The 18,144-nt window shown below is 43.5% G+C and overlaps 2 protein-coding genes across 2 annotated transcripts in view; both read left to right on the top strand.

Moving 5' to 3' along the window:
• The window catches only part of Fam21a (family with sequence similarity 21, member A), a 63,191-nt gene extending 47,367 nt beyond the window's left edge, over positions 1-15,824 (top strand). The window contains exons 21-31 of the mRNA XM_013036220.1: positions 188-290; positions 1,176-1,331; positions 3,458-3,640; positions 5,566-5,694; positions 5,825-5,917; positions 6,625-6,747; positions 7,632-7,694; positions 8,060-8,272; positions 9,979-10,572; positions 11,468-11,645; positions 15,195-15,824. Of these exons, the coding sequence (XP_012891674.1) occupies positions 188-290; positions 1,176-1,331; positions 3,458-3,640; positions 5,566-5,694; positions 5,825-5,917; positions 6,625-6,747; positions 7,632-7,694; positions 8,060-8,272; positions 9,979-10,572; positions 11,468-11,645; positions 15,195-15,331 (1,972 nt within the window). The 3' untranslated portion in view covers positions 15,332-15,824. The remainder of the gene's footprint in view (positions 1-187; positions 291-1,175; positions 1,332-3,457; positions 3,641-5,565; positions 5,695-5,824; positions 5,918-6,624; positions 6,748-7,631; positions 7,695-8,059; positions 8,273-9,978; positions 10,573-11,467; positions 11,646-15,194) is intronic.
• A 2,218-nt stretch (positions 15,825-18,042) lies between these two features.
• Positions 18,043-18,144, top strand: part of Zfand4 (zinc finger, AN1-type domain 4) — a 73,790-nt gene continuing 73,688 nt past the window's right edge. The window contains exon 1 of the mRNA XM_013036192.1: positions 18,043-18,119. The gene's annotated coding sequence lies outside the window, so the exon portion shown is untranslated. The remainder of the gene's footprint in view (positions 18,120-18,144) is intronic.

Below are 18,144 nucleotides of genomic sequence, written 5' to 3'. Positions count from 1 at the left end.
CAGTAGATGAATGGATCAAGAAAATGTGGTATATATACACAATGGAATTCTTTGCCTTCATCAGAAAGAATGACATTGCCCCATTTGTTAGGAAATGGGAAGGCTTGGAAAAAATTATATTAAGTGAAGAATATTTTGTTTTTAAATCACAGGTTCTCTGAATTTGACCTTTTGTCTGTCCATACAGCCAAAAGAAGACCCAGAGAGCATCACTACTCTTTGAAGATGATGCTGATAGTGGAAGCTCTCTGTTTGGTTCTCCCCCCGCATCAGTCCCTCCTGCAGCAACGGTATTTATGATCTTTAGACCCAGAAACATCCTTGAGGATGTGTTTCACAAGTAGCAAAGTTGTTCTACATCATCCCTGGACCCTGTAGTCACTGTGACCTGATGATTCAAACTGTAAGGCATTGTGTGTGATTAGGTTATTGTAGGTAACAGCTTGGAAATTTCAGTCAGTAGTCCTTGGCTTTGTTGGTTTGGGCCTGTAGTGAGGCAGAAAGCATCATGGCAGTAGTATTCTGTTTTATTGATGTTGGACCAATGGTGTGAGAACCATGGTGAGACAGAGCATCATGTCAATAGTCCTTGGCTTTGTTGATGTGGGCCTATGATGAGGCAGAGCATCATGGCAGTAGTCCTTGGCTTTGTTGGTGTGAGCCCATGGTAAGGAAGGGCATCATGGCAGTAGTTCTTGGCCTGCTGGTTTGAGCATTATGGTGAGGCAGAGCATTGTGGCAGTAAAGCATGTGGCAGAAACTTATCACCTCATGGTAGATAAGCAGCAAAATGGATGGAGTCAGGGTAAATCCTCAAGGATTTTTCCAGTGCACTTCTTCCTCCTAGTTAATCTGGTAAGTCTTTGTGATTGATGTCTTATAGATGAAATTTAAGAGAAGGGAGACAGAGAAATAGAAACTTATAATTGTTCAGTGGCAACACTAAGGTCTTAAGTGAGGGTGGTTGGTGTATGACAGACAGGAGATAAAGCACATAGTGGTCATGGAAACTTGAAGTGCTGCAGTCTCAGGTTTCAGGGAGTTGTGTTGGATTTGTGTTGTCCACAACACTGACCTCATGCCTAAGTGGACAAGTTTGGGCTGCTTCTAGACATCACTAGTCACATGTATATTTTTGTTTGTTGTTGAGGATGTTTACTTTTTTCTCTTGATAGAAAAAAGAGGCCACTGCTGAGAGGCCACCTCTGCTCTTCAGCGATGATGAAGAGAAGGAGGCACCACATGGAGTGACATCTGCAGATGCGAAGACTCCGGGTGCCAGCATGACCTTCAAGTTGAGGAAGGAGGATAAGGCTGATGTGGAAGAGAAGGTGGACTTTTATTTCCTCTTGTGTTTTGTAGCACACACACACACACACACACACCTTGTTATTGTTTTTTTATTTTTTGGGGTCTGGTCGTGGGGCCTGCACTCTGGGCCTGGGCGCTGTCCCTCAGCTCTTCAGCTTAAGGCTAGTGCTTCTACCACTTGAGCCACAGCGCCACTTCCGGCTTTTTTCTTTTTGCTTATGTGGTGCTAAGGAATCAAACCCAGGGCTTCATGCATGCAAGGCAAGCTCTCTACCACTGAGCTACCTTCCCAGCCCAACACCTTGTTATTTTTCCACCACTGAAAATATATGGCTTATTTGTAGAAAGATTTTGAAATCTGCAGCATAAGCTTCTGATCTCCCTTGGTTCTCCTCTCATCCTCACCTGTGTACTAAAGTCAAATGTCAGAGTTGTTCATTTGTTTCTGTGTGCTGTTACTAGGGATTGAACTCAGGACCTTGGCACTATCCCTTCACTTTTTTGCTCAAGGCTGGTGTTCTACCATGTGAGCCACACCGCCACACCTCCACCTTTGGCTTTTTGATGGTTAAGTGGAGGTCAGAGTTTCACAGACTTTCCTGCTCTGGATGGCTTCAAACCATGATCCTTAAATCTCAGATTCGTGAGTAACTAGGATTACAAGCATGAGCCACTGGTGCCCTGCTAAGGTAGCAGTTTTAAGAATATTTTAGATTATTCTGTTATGTCTGGTTGTTAGTTGTGAATTACATAGGAGAGTGAAATGTGCTTCTTCAAAAACACTAGCTTTCCTTTCCTGAAACTCTTCCATCTCTTCTTGGAGGCCTACAGCCTAATCTAACTATCCAAGTCTTGGAACCCAATATTAACAGCTGATTTGGAGTCTGTGTTTCTCATTTTCTAACTCAGCTTGTACTCCACATGTTCGACTGCTTTACTTTAATCTCTCTCCCAGGGCATGTGGAGAAAACATGGCATTTACTTTTCCCGTGGAGGCTCCTTGAAGCTACAATGATTCAGGAGTTATTTGGACATAAGGAGCTCTATGCTAGCCTTTCCTACACTTAACTGCTCATTTCATTGTTTTTTCCTCACTTGAGTATAAGCTCCTTGAGGTGTGGGGCAGGGGTTGTTTGCTCACTGTTACTTCCATAGTTCTTAGCATATCACTTTGCACATACTATGTACTACATTTTGTTACATTATACATTTCTTCAAAGAGGCATGTTTTCTCACAGCTTAGTTACTCTGAAACTTAGATGCACCTTACAACCAATGGTAGGTTTAATTTTCCTTTCTCAGTAGTACTTACAACCAACAGTGTCTTGCCTGATTTGTGAAACAACTGAGTGAAGAAATGTTGCATTTAAAAATATTTTAGAAATTGTTCTGATTATCATACAATGTAGACATAGTTTGAACATGATTTTGCTGATGAGGTCCCCCCTTGGGACTTGCATGACATATTAACTAGAAAATATAATCTCTCCCCATGATTAACACTTGTTGTCTCTGACTTAGAAGTTCATTCTAGCCAGGTGCCAGCGGCTCATGCCTGTAATCCTAGCTGCTGAGAAGGCTGAAATCTGGGGATTGTCACAAAGCCAACCTGAACAGGAAAATTCATGAGATTCTCACCTCTAACCCCCCAAAGGCTGGAAGTGGAGCCATCATTCAAGTGGCAGAATGCTAGCCTTAAGCAAAAAAGCTCAGAGACAGTGCCCAGGCCCTAAGTTAAAACCCCATGACCTGCATTTTAAAAAAAATTCTAGCTCATGCACAGCCTGTGTACATCAGGGTTATTATGACCTTCTCACTTAGTAGGTGAGAGGGGCCTGTGACCTTAAAATGATTGGAAAAATTGTACAATATTCTTCCTTGGAACAAACAAGAATTGACCTTAGGGGCTGGAGGCATGGCTGAAGAGGTAGAGCATTTGCCTAGCATGCACAAGGTCCTGGGTTCAGTCCTTAGTGCTGAGAAAGATATGGCCTCTGTTTTGTTACATGGAGCAGGTGTGATGAGCTGCAGTAGCCTAAAACATAGCAATGTGGCAGTTCCTGGATTGATGAGGGGCATGGGAAACCGCATGATAGGGTTTAATTTCCAATGATGACTTAGTTTTTCCTTATTGTTTCCATTCCAGGAAGGACTATTGTCCTCATCTTCTCAGGAAGCAGAGAGACATTCTGATTTATTTTCATCAACATCATCCCCATTGGACAAAGGAACCAAGAGTAGAACCAAAACTGTTCTTAGCTTGTTTGATGAGGAGGAGGATAAAATGGAAGATGAAAACATCTGCATGCCACAGAAAGAAGTAGGGAAGGTGGGCATAATACAATTCAAGTCATATTTTGTCATGGTGTTCTGTCATCTAAGTTGCTAATGAACTCTTAGGCTTTTCTAGTCATTTAAATATCTGGGAATCAGAATCAGGAATTCTTCCCTGAAGGAGCATTGCTGCGTGGGGAATAGAATTTCACCTACCTCTGCTGCAATTGACAGACCCTGTTGTCCCAGCAAACCTTTGCCCCTGGCCCTTCACAGGATGTGAGTAGTAGGAAGTGGAAGTTGGGCCACATCTGTACAGTAAATCTATACATCTAGCACTCTGTTTTAGGAACAGATGGACCTTTATTTATGAGGTGTTAGCAAACATGCAACTATTTTAGCCTTTGCAGGCCATGTGAATTCTTTTGTATCTGCTCAGATCTGCCATTGGTAGTGGAAAGGCAGCTCTAGAAGAAAGGCAATGGACATGATCATGTGCCACTAGATTTTATGAGTAAAAATAATTGATGGGCTGGGAGGGTCGCTCAGTGAGAGTGCTTGCCTTGCATGCATGAGGCCCTGGGTTTGATTCCTCAGTACCACATATAGCCAGAAGTGGTACTGTGGCTCAAGTGGTAGAGTGTTAGCCTTGAGCTGAAGAGCTGAGGGTCAGCACCCAGGCCAAGAGTTCAGGCCCCACAACTGACAAAAAAATAAAAAAAACTGACAGTATTCTCTTGGGACTGTTGCTATCCTGATAATACAACTGGACAGTGACATCACAAGGAAAGTACAAATCAGTATTTTTTGTGAATGTAAATGTTGAAATCCTCAACAAAATACTGCTAAACCCAATTAGGAAATTAGGAAAAGAAATTACACAGCATGTTAAGTGGCCTTTCTTCCTTTGTTACTCTGCCTCATCCTCCTACCCCACTTCTTAAAACCAGTATATAATGTTCTTGAATTATATTCACTCTCCTTCACCCTCTCCATTGGCCTTCCACCCTCCCTCTCTTACCCATTCTTCCACAGAACCTGTTTTACATTCTTGTTGTTCATTTTTGTATATGTGTATGCCAGGATTGGGACTTGAACTCAGGGTCTCATGCTCTTGCTTAGCTTTTGTACTCAACAGCTGGCACTCTGTCACTTTCTCGTGTCATTCATTTTTTAGTATATATTGTACAAAGAGGTTTCACGCATTCAAATATTATACTGTAATCTCATCACCCCCCTCTAATGCTCTCTGGTTCTACATCCTCCTTATGAAAGCACTGAGTTGGGTTTTTTCTTTTTTTCTTTTCCTCAGTCCTGGGACTTGAACTCAGGGCCAAGCTTTTTTGTTCAAAGCTAATGCTCTATCACTTGAGCTACATCTCATGTCCTACCATTTTTAAGTTGGTTAATTAGAGAGGTGTTTGGACTATATAACCTGGGCTAGCTTCAAGATGTACTCTCAGACTTCTGAGTAGCTAGGATTACACATGTGAGCCACTGGCACCCAGTTGGTTTTTCTTTTCAAAGTAAAAATACAAACACTACAAAAAGGTTGAGAGATAATCTTTCTAGAGTATTTTTCTGCACTACTTTTGGTAGCTCTGTTATATACTTATTGTGTAAAAAGTAGTGTCTGTTCCCTGCTGATGTGACATGTAGACCTTGGCCAGTAAACAAAGCTGCAAAGGGATTCCATTTGCTTTGTGACTTTTTTTGTATGTGCTGGTCTGAGGGATTGAACTCAGAGCCTAGGTGCTGTCCCTGAGTTTTTTTGTTCAAGACTAGCACTCTACCATTTGTGGCAGTTTTAGTGGTTCATTGGAGATAAGAATCTCACAGACTTTTCTGTCCAGACTGTCTTTGAACCTTGATTTTCAGATCTCAGCCTTCTGAGTAACTAGGATTGCAGGAGTGAGCTTGTTGTAATTTTTGTAATTTTGTATAGAAACGTTGTCATATGTGGTCTTCTCTCTTGTCCAGGGTCCCATTCTTGATGTCCTCCCCAAAAGTACAGGTGTCTTTCAGGATGAAGAACTCCTTTTCAGCCACAAACTGCAAAAGGACAATGACCCTGATGTTGACCTTTTTGCTGGTACCAAAAAAAACAAGGTCAGTTCCCAATGGTTCCCACATTGTAGCCTTCCGTGGCTAATGTGTCAGATAATGTCCTGGTGGCTCACCTAGCCCTCTAGAAATTGTAGAAATTCTGGGTCTTCAACCTGAGTATTGTCTGTTCTAGTTGTCCAAGCCAAGTGTGGGGAGCCTGTTCGGTGATGAGGATGAGGATGATGATGGTGATGATCTTTTCAGCTCTGCCAAGACCCAGCCTATGGTATCAGATTTTTGTTTTGCCTGGTCCAAGATCAGGGAGCATGGGAATATGACAAGTGGTAGGATGAAGGAAGTGCACAGAGAACTCCAGATAACACACTAATATGAATGTGGAGGCTGATAGTAGTATAGGCTAGGGAACAGTTCATACTGATCTTCATCCTGTGTTCCTATGAACATTAAAGCATTAGCCTGGGTTTTCTCTTACAAACTTTTTTTTAACATAATTGTATTGTTGTTAAGGTGTTGGACAGAGGGGTACCATATCAGAAGTCAGGTAATGAGTGCAATTCTTTTTGGACGGTGTTACCCCTCCTGTCACATTTTTAAACAGTTTATTGAATCATCATTTGCTTAAGTATGATGCTTGATTTTGTGTGCCTGTCAAGCACCCAGCTTTAAATATGGTTTTATTTTCCTCCTGCTAATTTCTATATATAATACTCTTTTTACCACAGAGAGGACACCTGTGTATGTCACAGATTTTTTTTTTCTGTGCTAATCATCAGGTCTTTGGCATGCAAACTCTCCACCACTTAGCTACACTGCTCCCTAAAAATTCGCACAGTCTTTAGAACAGTGTTTCTGAAATGCTACTTATAAGCAAGTCCAACACTCATTTGACAAGAGGCCAGGTAACTTTGTAGGTCATAATATCAGTTTAACATTTCTAATAGACAGGGTAGACTTTTGTATTTTCTTTTGAAGGTACCAGAAAAAAAGAAAGTAGTGAAAAAAGACAAGTCTGTTTCCTCTTTCAAGAACCAGAAGCATCCTGACTCCACTGAAGGTAGCAAAGACAACAACATATGGAAATCAGAAGCACCACAGGTTAGGAGTGATTTCTTTCAGGGTTTTGTCTCAGCACAAATGAGTTCCATTGTGCAGACCCCAAGTTACCTAGCGGTCTCCTGGTTAAGTGGCACTTAGCACTCCTCTCTTCTCATTTATATACTCTTATCCTCACCCATCTCTCTCCACTCCTGTCTCAGGACTCTATTTTTGGACCCAGTTTTGGACCTAGTTATATTTGATTCCAAGATGGAGTCAGAGTAATGCATCTTCTTCCAGTAGAGCCCCCATTACTCCCTCTAGACTCTCAAGGGAGAATTCAAGTGAGTAGGAATCACATCTGATTTCTCCATTGCTTCTCAGTGTCATGTCTTCCAAGGTAGCCGACTGGTGCTCCCTCATTGGTGGTCCTCTCAGAGCTCTGTGGAGAGTGGAGCCAGACAGCTGGTTATCCTAGGTGTCTCACTAAGACCTCCATGCTCTGAGCTGAGAAAACAGTGAACTTTTTAGACTAGCACTTTGCAATTTAACTCATCCCAAAAAGATTCTTCCGCTTTTAGAACTTTTGCTTCATGCTGTGGGAGATTGTGCACCTTGACCTTTTGCCATGCTGAATAACCTGCATGGTAATCTTGCCAGCTGCTCAGGCTTTTGTTCTTCTGACAAAAGTGCAGCTTTTAGGAATGTCACTCCTATCTGCAGCTCCCTTTACTCTCTGTATGATCTGACCGCTCTCATTTCCCTGCTGTGGTAGGGGCTTTGGTGAAGTACTGCCAGCAATATGTGACTAAGCCCCAGGTGTGGCTTCAGTGAAGTGCAGAAAGGGACAGCCTTACTCCATCACAGATTGACATACATATAATCCAAGACACTTTGCTACCTGTTTCCCAAATGGATTTTTAACTGAATGTAATTTCACACAGGATTCATCAGGTCTCGCTCCATTTAAAACCAAAGAGCCATCCACTCGGATCGGGAAAATACAAGTAATTATAACATGTTTACATCTTCATTGCCTGCCTTGTGGCATATGTAAATCTTGTTTGGATGTACACTTTTTTCAGCGGCTGCCAAGCATTTTCTTATCTGTTCCCCAGCCCTCACCACACCCTCCACTCCCACTTACCTTGTTGCTTCTTGTATGCTGTGTCTTTAAAGTCTTTTCTTTGATCCCCATGGTGGGCAAAGGCGTGTGACACTCTGTTCTGATTCTGAGACTAGATCAGGTGTTTTTCCCACATTCCTTTTCTCTTGTATTCTACACTGTGTGCACTGATTCTTCTCGTATGTCACAGAAAGGGTAATAGACTGCTGTATTTAACAAATACTGAGTTTCATTTTTCTTCTTTAGGCAAATTTAGTGATTAACCCAGCGGCCTTGCTGCCTACAGTGGCTCCTCAAATTTTGGGAACAAAGCCTGTTTCACCAGAATTGGCTTTTCCTTCATCTGAACCTGGAAGGAGCCGTGTCCTGGAATCCATCCCCACTCTTCCTGGGAGCGGGGAGGCTGGAGTGAGCTTTGACATTCCAGCTCAGGCAGACACCTTACACAGTGCAAACAAGGTGATGAAACCATCTTTGCTTCCTTTTCCTTTGACCAGAACTTGGATACTTCTTTCTAGCCCATTAGTTACAGACACATGACTGTCAGCTCAGCTCCTGTTTAAAGGCAGCGCCTTACTTTCCTTTCGCCTGTCCTTCCTCCTTCACTCCAAGTCACTTAATTCCACTTCTGTTTTATTTTGTACAGTAGAAACAATGAAGTCCCTCATTTCACTGGTGCTCTACCCTCTGTGGGTCCCCAGAGAAGAACATTCTAGCTCCTGGTTTGGTATGAAACCCCATTACAGCCAAGCCATACTTCCAGCTTTTCCAAGTAATCACCCCATGTTTTCAGCCTGAACTGTAGTAACACCTGTTCCCCAGTGTCTGGACACACATGCTCTTATCCTGATGCTGCCCACTGGTCATGCATCTGTTTCACTGAGAACTGCTGTGCCCTGCCTACAGTTCCACCTCTGTGCCCTTAGCCCCTTGTCCCCTTGTCCTGGGCTCCCGACTTCCAGATCCCATGGCAAGTCCTTCCCCAGCTAGAAAAGTGCTCATGCTGTTTGACCAATCTTCAGTGGACTCTGAATTCTCTGAAGTTTTCATTCCATTTTAATGGCTTTCCTTTTTTCTATCTAATCTGCCTTTTCTAGATAGTCTTAGCTGATCTGCATGTTAAGCAGTAGGACTAACTCTAGCAAACAAGTTCAGATATTTCCAGACCTGTTTTCCCCTGTACAAAAGAAAAATGTTCTTCTTCTTGTTACTTTTATTAACTTTTTTAAAATTTAAATGTGGGTAGTTCCTAAAATTACGTGTGAAATATCCTTGAAGTAGGCAGGTGTTGTAGCATATTTTGCCCAAAGTTGATTGTACGTTCTTGATTGTGTACTTTGGAAAGTATGAGAGATCTTGAATTATAACTGTTAAGAGACTTGGTTGTTTTTTTGTTTTGTTTTGTTTTGTTTTTTGTCAGTTGTGGGGCTTGAACTCTAGGCTTGGGTGCTATCCCTGTGCTCTTCAGCTCAAGGCTAGCGCTCTACTACTTGAGCCACAGAGCCACTTCTGGTTTTCTAAGTTTATTGGAGATAAGAGTCTCGCGGACTTTCCTGCCCGGGCTGGCTTTGAACCGTAATCCTCAGATCTCAGCCTCCTGCATAGCTAGGATTATAGGCGTGAGCCACTGGCACCTGGCGAGACTTGTGTTTTGATGGTTTCGATTTCTGATCAATGTTTTCTCCATGTAACTGTTTGAATTGCAAAGTTTAATAACTTGAAGAAAAGAGTTCGACAGATTGTCTTTATACTCTCAATTCTCCCTACTTCTACTACTAGAAACCCTGATATAAGCTAGTGCACTAGGTTTATACCCAAATCCTGACTCATTCTTGTTTTGAAAGATACCCAGGTTTCAATGAAAGATAGAGGAGGTGTCAGAGAGAGTTGTGGGTCCCAGAGTGCCAACATACCTACTTTCTGAGATTCCAGTAACAATCTTTTTGTGTGAAACTGAACTGAAACTATTCTCAAAAGAGGAAAAAAAATGGGTAACACTAAAGCTATACTCTTTCTTTGGAATCTTTAAGTACCTCTTATCTCCTAGATAATATCTTGATGGAAGTAGGCCACATAACCCTACAGTATTTTGAGCCAATAGTTCTTTGCTGCTTTCCTCTTATGCCTTTATCACCAGATCAACATGCTCTTTTTTGCCCTTTCAGAACCGTGTCAAAGTGAAAGGGAAGCGCAGGCCACAGACTCGTGCAGCCAGGCGACTGGCTGCCCAGGACTCTAGTGAGTCTGAGGATGTTACTCTCCCCAGAGGACCCATTTCAGTAGTGGCAGATGGAGCCATTTTGCCAAATGGTCATCAGTCCCAGCCTCAATCAACCGGCAGAAAAGTCAGCTCTGAGGTGGCTGTGAGTGCTGCTTCACCACCTGCCATGGACAACAACCCCTTTGTGACATCTCTGCATCAGCCTAGAGGCGAGGCTGACCTATTTAGTTCTGGGGACATCTTTGCCAAGAGCACAGGACCTCCGTCCATGGACAGAACAAAAGCCAAGGGCAAGGCAGCAGATTCCCTGGCCCCCTCACCAGGGGGAAGTAAGGAAAGCACACTGTTTCCTGCTCTCAGTGAGGCCAGCAGGGATAGTGATCCCTTTCAGTCTGTGAAACCAAGACCAGCAAAGAAAACCAACCCCTTTCCTCTCATGGAAGATGAGGATGACCTCTTTAGAGATCAGAAAGGCATGAAGAATGAGTCCAAATCGAGCAATCAGCAGGATGTCACAAAAACACAAGACATTTTTGAGGTAACAACAATACTTCATAGCTGGTTCTGTGTTAACGAAAATCACTGATTGACTCATTTGAGCCATAGATTATATTAAGTACTTTTTGTGCATGTCTGGTATCTCTTTGCTTGGTAATTATTAGAATCTCCTAGTACTAACTGAAATTGACTCAGAAGTGGTTATTTGTAATTTCACCTTAGGGTAGTTTTTGTCATCTGGAATCCTTGATATAAGTCTTCAAACTTTTTTTCTTTTCAAGATATTCAAAATGGAACCCAGGACTTTACACATGCTAGGCAAATAGTTAATAATTATAAGCCATACCCCCAGCCCTGGGTATTGATTTTTATAGAATTTTATTGGTTGGCCTCCTTCACCTGCCATTATGACCTATATAAAAGTTCATCAGAGGAGCTTGAATGTTTAATCTGATTCTGGGTAAATTACCCCTGGCTGCAACTGCTAGTTAAGCAAAAGAGCAGGCAGTAAGAACTTCAGTGGCTGTTTCTCCCTAGATGTTCATTGGGCATTAGGGTCCCACAGAACAAGTACTCTGTTCCCCAGAGACCCCAAGAGGAAAACCAAATAGAAACCAGGACAACAGGTAATTAAAATGCTTTCTAACAGCACTAACTGCCATTTAGGATTACCTGGAGTGAAGTTGGTGGGCAGGGATGAGGTACTGAGAAGGCCGTACTGCAGAGTTGGCATTTGAATTGGGACTAGAAGAACAAAAAGAAGCATAGATCTAGCATAGTGTCCTCCAGACAGAGGGATACCACTGTCCCTGACTGTCATGACAGTTTGGATTTCTACAATTTGCTTAAGTATTTTTAGTGAAAAAAGTACTTCAAAGAAAAAAAATGACAAAATGGCTTTCCTTTTTAAAAAAAATATTTTTTTTCTTTAAAAGGATGATATATTTGCCACTGAAGCAATTATACCCTTTCAAAAAAAGAAAGAGAAGGAAAGAACTTTGGAATCCAACTTATTTGATGATAATATTGATATCTTTGCTGACCTAACTGTAAAACCAAAAGAAAAGTCCAAAAAGAAAGTGGAAACTAAGTCTATATTTGATGATGATATGGGTAAGTTTGTTACCATTCAGTTACCACCTGGCTATGTCTCTTTCCTGGATACTGATACCTAGCCGATTTCCTTCTGTTTTGCTCTCTGATCCTAGTTAGGCTAAGGATGGATAGTGCTGTTCATCTAAGAATTTGAAGGAAGGCCGAGTACTGGTGGCTTATGCCTATAGTCTTAGCTCCTCAGGATGCTAAGATCTGAGTTTCATTGTTTAAACCCAGCCCAAATAGGAAAGTCCATGAGACTCTTACCTCCAATAAAATACTCAAAAAAAAAAAAAAGCCAGATGTGGGGCTGTGGCTCAAACGGTAGCCCTGAGCAAAAGAAGCTCAGAGACAACCCCTAAGTCCTGAGTTCAAGCCCCAGGACAGACACAAAAACACACAAAAAGAATATGAAGGAGCTAGAACATGACCTTTAAGAAAAATAGAACTTGTTTTTGTTTGCTTTTTAATCAGTCATGGGGCTTAAACTCAGGGCCTGGACACTATCCCTAAGCTCTTTTGCTCAAGCTAGTGCTCTGCCATTTTGAGCCACAGCACTACTTCCAATTTTCTGGTGGTTAACTGGAAATTAAGAGTTTCAAGGACTATACTGCCTGGGTTGGCTTCAAACTGCAATCTTCAGATCTCAGCCTCCTGAGTTGCTAGGATTACAGTCATGAGCCACTGGCACCTGGCTAGTAAATAGAATTTTTATGCCCTCTGCCATCCACTAAACATCACGATGTTATGGAAAAAAAAACAAAAAAACAAAAACAAAAACTGCTCCTATGCTGACCTAAGCTGACATGGCCATAAGAGTCAGTCAAGAGTTGGAACTACAAGCCGGGCGCTGGTGGCTCACGCCTGTAATCCTAGCTACTCAGGAGCCTGAGATCTGAGGATCACAGTTCAAAGCCAGCCCAGGCAGGAAAGTCCATGAGACTCTTATCTCCAATAAAACCACCAGAAAAAAACCGGAAGTGGCGCTGTGGCTCAAGTGGTAGAGCACTAGCCTTGAGCTGAAGAGCTGAAGGACAGCACCCAGGCCCAGAGTTCAAGACCCACAACCAACCAAAAAAAAAAAAAAGAGTTGGAACTACAGAGGGAGGACAGCAATTCAGAGACTTGAGGGGCATTGCAGCATAGCAGCACTATGCACAAGGGGTGGAGCTTCACTTAGCTCCTTGAGTTTGTGTTTGGGGATATGCTGCTACTTCTGGTTGGCTGAGACAAGTAGCCATACATGTTGGCCTAGATCCTATATTAGTAGCCCTGTGCTGAGGCCAAATACATGCTTCCTGCTCTCTCCTCTTGCAAGTCTGCACCTGGGAGATGACCACACTGGGTCTGTCCACCCAGTAAACCTGTGCTGTCTTCTCTTATATACTACCACATGGAATGCAGAAGAAACTTTTTTCCCCCTAGTAAGAGAATTTAAACTCAGAGCTTTACATTTGCTAAGCAGGTGCTCTACCACTCAGTCTTCTCTGCCAGGCCCATTTTGTGTTGGATTTTTTTTTTTTTTTTTGGCCAGTCCTGGGGCTTGAATTTAGGGCCTAAGTACTGTCCCTGAGCTTCTTTTGCTCAAGGCTAGCACTCTACCACTGGAGCCAAAGCGCCACCTCTGGCTTTTTTCTGTGTATTTGGTACTGATGAATTGAACCCAGGGCTTCATGCCTGTTAGGCAAACACTCTACCACTAAGCCACATTCCCAACCAGTGTAGGTTATTTTTGAGGTAGAGTTTTGTTTTTTGCCCCAGGTGTTCTTGATCATGATCCTATTTGTACTTCCTTTTGCCTCTAGGATGACAGGTTTGTACTCTTGTGCCAGCTGTTGTGCTTCCACCAGAGCTTGAGATAATAGGCATTCAAACACTGTGTCCAGCCAGTGGTGAACATGGAGTTCTAAAATGTTATGCTTAGGTTGGCTTCCAAATGCAATACCCTAATCTCTTATCTCCCAAGTAGAAGTCTCCACCCAACTGAGACTTCAATTTGGATTATATTTTCACTTTATTTTTTGAAGAGGATCTTGCTATAGCCTAGGCTAGCCTTGAACTTGGGAGCCTCAGCTTCCCAAGTGCTGCAATTATGTGTTCACATGGCTTGAATTTTTAGTTATCAAAAAATGTAATTCATGCTAATGGTAATAGAATCACCCAACTCATAAAATGTAGAAAGTGAAAAAAGCCTTAAATGTAACCTGAATTGTTTGGTGTGAATCCTTTCGGATACAGTGATACTCATGTACATTTATATGCATAGATACCTTTATCAAAAATAATACACTTGGGCTGGGAAGGTGGCTCAGTGGTAGAGCACTTGCCTTGCATGCTCGAGGCCCTGGGTTCAATTCCTTAGCACCACATAAGAAAAAAAGCCGGAAGTGGCGCTGTGGCTCAAGTGGTAGAGTGCTAGCCTTGGGCTGAAGAGCTGAGGGACAGCACCCAGGCCCAGAGTTCAGGCCCCACGACTGGACCCAAAAAAAAAAAATAGTAATACACTTTACCTGTTGGACTATTCCCTTTAGTCACATATGCCTTTCTATGTCAGTACACACAGATCTCCTGCCATGATTTTAATGTTTGAATAATAGTTTGTATTTAGCCATTAGCTTATTAATAGCAGTCTCGGTTGGTTGTTTTTTTGTTATAATGTAGTTTTTATCATTTGTGTATACTTTATGTGCCAGTCCTTGGGCTTGAACTCAGGTGCTTTCCCTGAGCTGCTTTTTGCTCAAGGCTAATTCTCCTACCCCTTGAGCCACAGCTCCACTTCCAGCTTTTTTGATGATTAATTGGAGCTAAGTGTCTCACAGACTTTTCTGCCTGGCTGGCTTTGAACCATGATCCTCAGATCTCTGCCTCTTGAGCAGCTAGGGTTACAGATGTGAGCCAACAACAGTTGCCTTATATCCCTGTTTTAATGTTCACATGCGGGATACTTAGTAGACTCCTAGCAATTAACATTATATATCACTAGGTAAGTCACATCCAAATCATGCTTTAAGGTCTATGAAACATTACACATAGATGTAGCAATAAGGATGTCATTCTTACTATTAAGATACCTCGAAGTGTTTTATTCTGAAAGAGAATAACTCCTGTATTTGATTTCCCTTTGCATAATCTGCTTGCCCTTTTTTTTTTTTTTTTGGTCGGTCGTGGGTCTTGAACTCTGGGCCTGGGCACTGTCTCTCAGTTCTTCAGCAAAAGGCTAGCACTCTACCACTTGAGCCACAGCGCCGAGATAAGAGTCTCACAGACTTTCCTGCCCAGGCTGGCTTCAAACCACTATCCTCAGATCTCAACTTCCTGAGTAGCTAGAATTACAGGCATGTGCCACTGGCACCTTCCTTACACTTTTTTATGCCAGAAAAATTTATGCTTAGAGAGAATGTGACTTGTATGTAATCATAAAACTGTAAGAGACAAAAAATCTAAAACTTTTGTTTCTTAGTGTACTTTCTGTACTGTTATCAGAATTAAATCTTCAATGTTTTGTGTGGATGTGTCTTAAAAACACCTATTTCCTGTTGAGCAACTTTTTTTTCTTTCTTTTCATAGATGATATCTTCTCTGGTGTCCAGGCCAAAACAACCAAACCAAAAAGCCACTCTGCACAGGTAGCACCTGAACCAAGATCGGAACACAAGGTGGCCAATATATTTGATGATCCCCTAAATGCCTTTGGAGACCACTAGAACATAGTTTTCCACTCCACACTTTTCAGCTGCAGCCTTGATTTAACCCTTATACTCATTCTCTTAGGTTATAAAAAGCTGAAACAGCTAGCTCATCTTACACCTGATGTACTTAGTATTTTTCTGCAGATTTTAATCATGCTTAATACTGCAAAATGAAAATGTTTTCAGAGAAATTTGTTTCTATTTATTCAGTCTTAAGTCCACAAAAAGATTAAGAATATTAGAAATATTTCATAGAGGTAGGGGCAGGGAATCTAGAGTACAAAACAAATGCCAGATAGATAAATGCCAGTGAGTGGCTAAGTCAAGACTTCATGGGGGTTGGGGAGTAGTCAGGGAGAATGAAAGGTGAGAGGTTAAGGGGTCTACGCCTGACAGGGAGTTTGCACTGAATGCTGAAAATGCCTCTGCAAATCCTCTAAGGGAAAATTTGGCAAACTATGTTGCTCCCACTGTCTAATATAAATAAAGTTTTATTGGTGCGCCTCCACACCCATTCATTTACACTTGTGGCTTTCCACCCACCTCCAATGTCAGAGTTGAATTGTTGCAGAAACTGGATGGCTTAGGCACATAAGATATTTACTTTTGGACCCTTTCTAGAAATGGTTTGCTGACCCTTGCTCCAAAGTATCCACTTGGATCCTTGGAGCTGTGCATTTACTTGTGGAAGGAGCAGGTTAAGGCTAGATAAAAGCAGGAAAGTGCTGGGATAGAATGATAGACTTGTCAGCCTCCAGAGTTATCCTAGCCTATCAGAGCAGCACTGATCTCAGCAATCCTGAAGCCACCGATTTCTTCCTTGGGCATGTTATGATTGGATGGGGGAATTGACTAACGGCCAAAGTTAAAGATTTAATATGGCCTCTACATGTCAGCTATGTGTCCTGCTCTGCTCTGCTCTGCAAGTTACTTGGTAGTAACTACTTTGGGCATTTGTAGATAATCTGTCCTTTTCAGACATCTCCCTTCTCTTCTCTGGGTATCTAAACCCAACCTAGTGTGGAACTGACTTCATGAGCATGTATCAACTAGTTTTCATTTTATTTTGAAACTGCAAGATCCCATTGGTCTTTAGAATAGATTCTAGGAGATCCAGTAGACAATAGGGCTGTCTTGAGAGGCTGAGAGCAGTCTTCATGACAAAAAGTTCCTATGGGAAGTACTTTCTATATTATTTTACTCAGTTTCCAGTCTTCAGACAGGTAATGTTCTAATTTTACAAGTAGGGCTGGAATCTAGAAGCTGTGTGGATCAAGGTTAGAGTTTTGTATTTTTTCCAAAATTTCACATCTGGCTCTCACACTTTGAGCTGTTTTGATGGTGACAAACTCTTCTGTTTTCCTTAACTCTTCTTTCCACCTTCATAAATGAAGGTTTCAGTAGTAGCCTTGTGAGAAGCAGAGAACATGTAAAGAGCCCTGTAACTGGTTAGTTAATGGAACTGTTTTAGAAGCCAAGTCATTAAATTCATCTTCTTGACTCCAATTTCCACACTGTCATTTCTTTCAACTGGGTAGCAGGGTTGACAAGCACTTTTTACCTAGTTTAAGACTCCATCACAGGTACTATTGTAGGATCTGCTTACAAAGATGATTACTAGGCTGGGAGCTATGGCATGCACCTGTAGTCCCAGATGTTGGGAGGCTGAAGCAGAAGCCAGATCAGTCCCGTGCTGGGACCTTGCCTTCTGCAACAAACACAAAACAAAGATGACTGCCATCTTGTCTTTGTCCTCAAGGAATCAGTCTATTAGCATTAAGCACCCATAGTTTAACCGTTGAGAGACTAACATGAAAACCCAGGGTCTTCCCCCTGACCCACGGTAGTTTGTTGAACTGGAAAGTGATGATGGGGACTCAGGAAATGACAGTGGCGACCAACAGATTCAGGTCAGTCAAGTCACAAGTGGAGGAGGAGTGAACCCGCTGTGGGAGGTAAATTCAGTGTAGTTGCATAATCCACCCGGTGAAATAGGCAAGGGGCTGGAAGACCTCTCAGGGTCCGCTGTGGACGGGGCCGGGCGGGCGGAGTGTGTGCTCAGCCGGCTCCGATGGCGCCGTGGGGACCTGTGTGGTCACGTGTGCTCGCGGAGCCGTCTCCCGTGACACCCGGGAGGACGTGTGTCTGGGTGACGAGCAGAACCTGTGTGGCCGCCGCCTTCCCTCCGCACACGGGGTGTGTGGGGGGAATGGGAGGTCCTCGGGAAGTTACCTGCTGACGCCCGTCCTAGGTCAGGCGTGGGATGGCCCCATTTTTCAGACGGGGCAATGGAGGCCGGAAATACCGGAGGACGGCTGGGTGCGGAAAGGGCTGCGGCCCGGGCGCCCGACGTGCCACGGCTCTGGGAATGCCACTAGGGAAAGACAGGTCTAGGCCCTCCGACCCGAGAGGCCGTGCGTGTGTCCCGGGGCAGGTGCACAGACCTGGCCACTCCGGGCACGTCAAGAGGCTGGCCTGCAGCCGCCGGCCAGGTAGGTCCACAGGCGGGGTCCGCGGTTGTCAAGAGAAAGCGTCAACATCCGGGACCTCCCAACGGACAACCACGTCCAAACGCCTGGGAGTCCCCGGCGCCTGAGCAACCGCCGGCGTCGCGTCCAGGCCCCGCCCCACCCCCACCCCACCGCCGCTTATTGGAGGACTGCGGGTGAGCCGCCGAGCGATTGGCGGACGGTGTCACAAAGGGCGGGAGCTGGCTGCGTTGCGGCGGTCCCTGCGGCGGAGGCTCTGCACAGCGCGCACCTCCCCGGCTGCTTAGGGCGGGCGCCCAGCGGACCAGAAGCCGGTGAGGGCCAGCGGGCCGGGTGGGG

This window comes from Dipodomys ordii, unplaced genomic scaffold (genome assembly GCF_000151885.1).
Source record: "Dipodomys ordii isolate 6190 unplaced genomic scaffold, Dord_2.0 Scaffold259, whole genome shotgun sequence".
Taxonomy (NCBI): domain Eukaryota; kingdom Metazoa; phylum Chordata; class Mammalia; order Rodentia; family Heteromyidae; genus Dipodomys; species Dipodomys ordii.
This window is presented reverse-complemented; position numbering and strand designations above follow the sequence as displayed.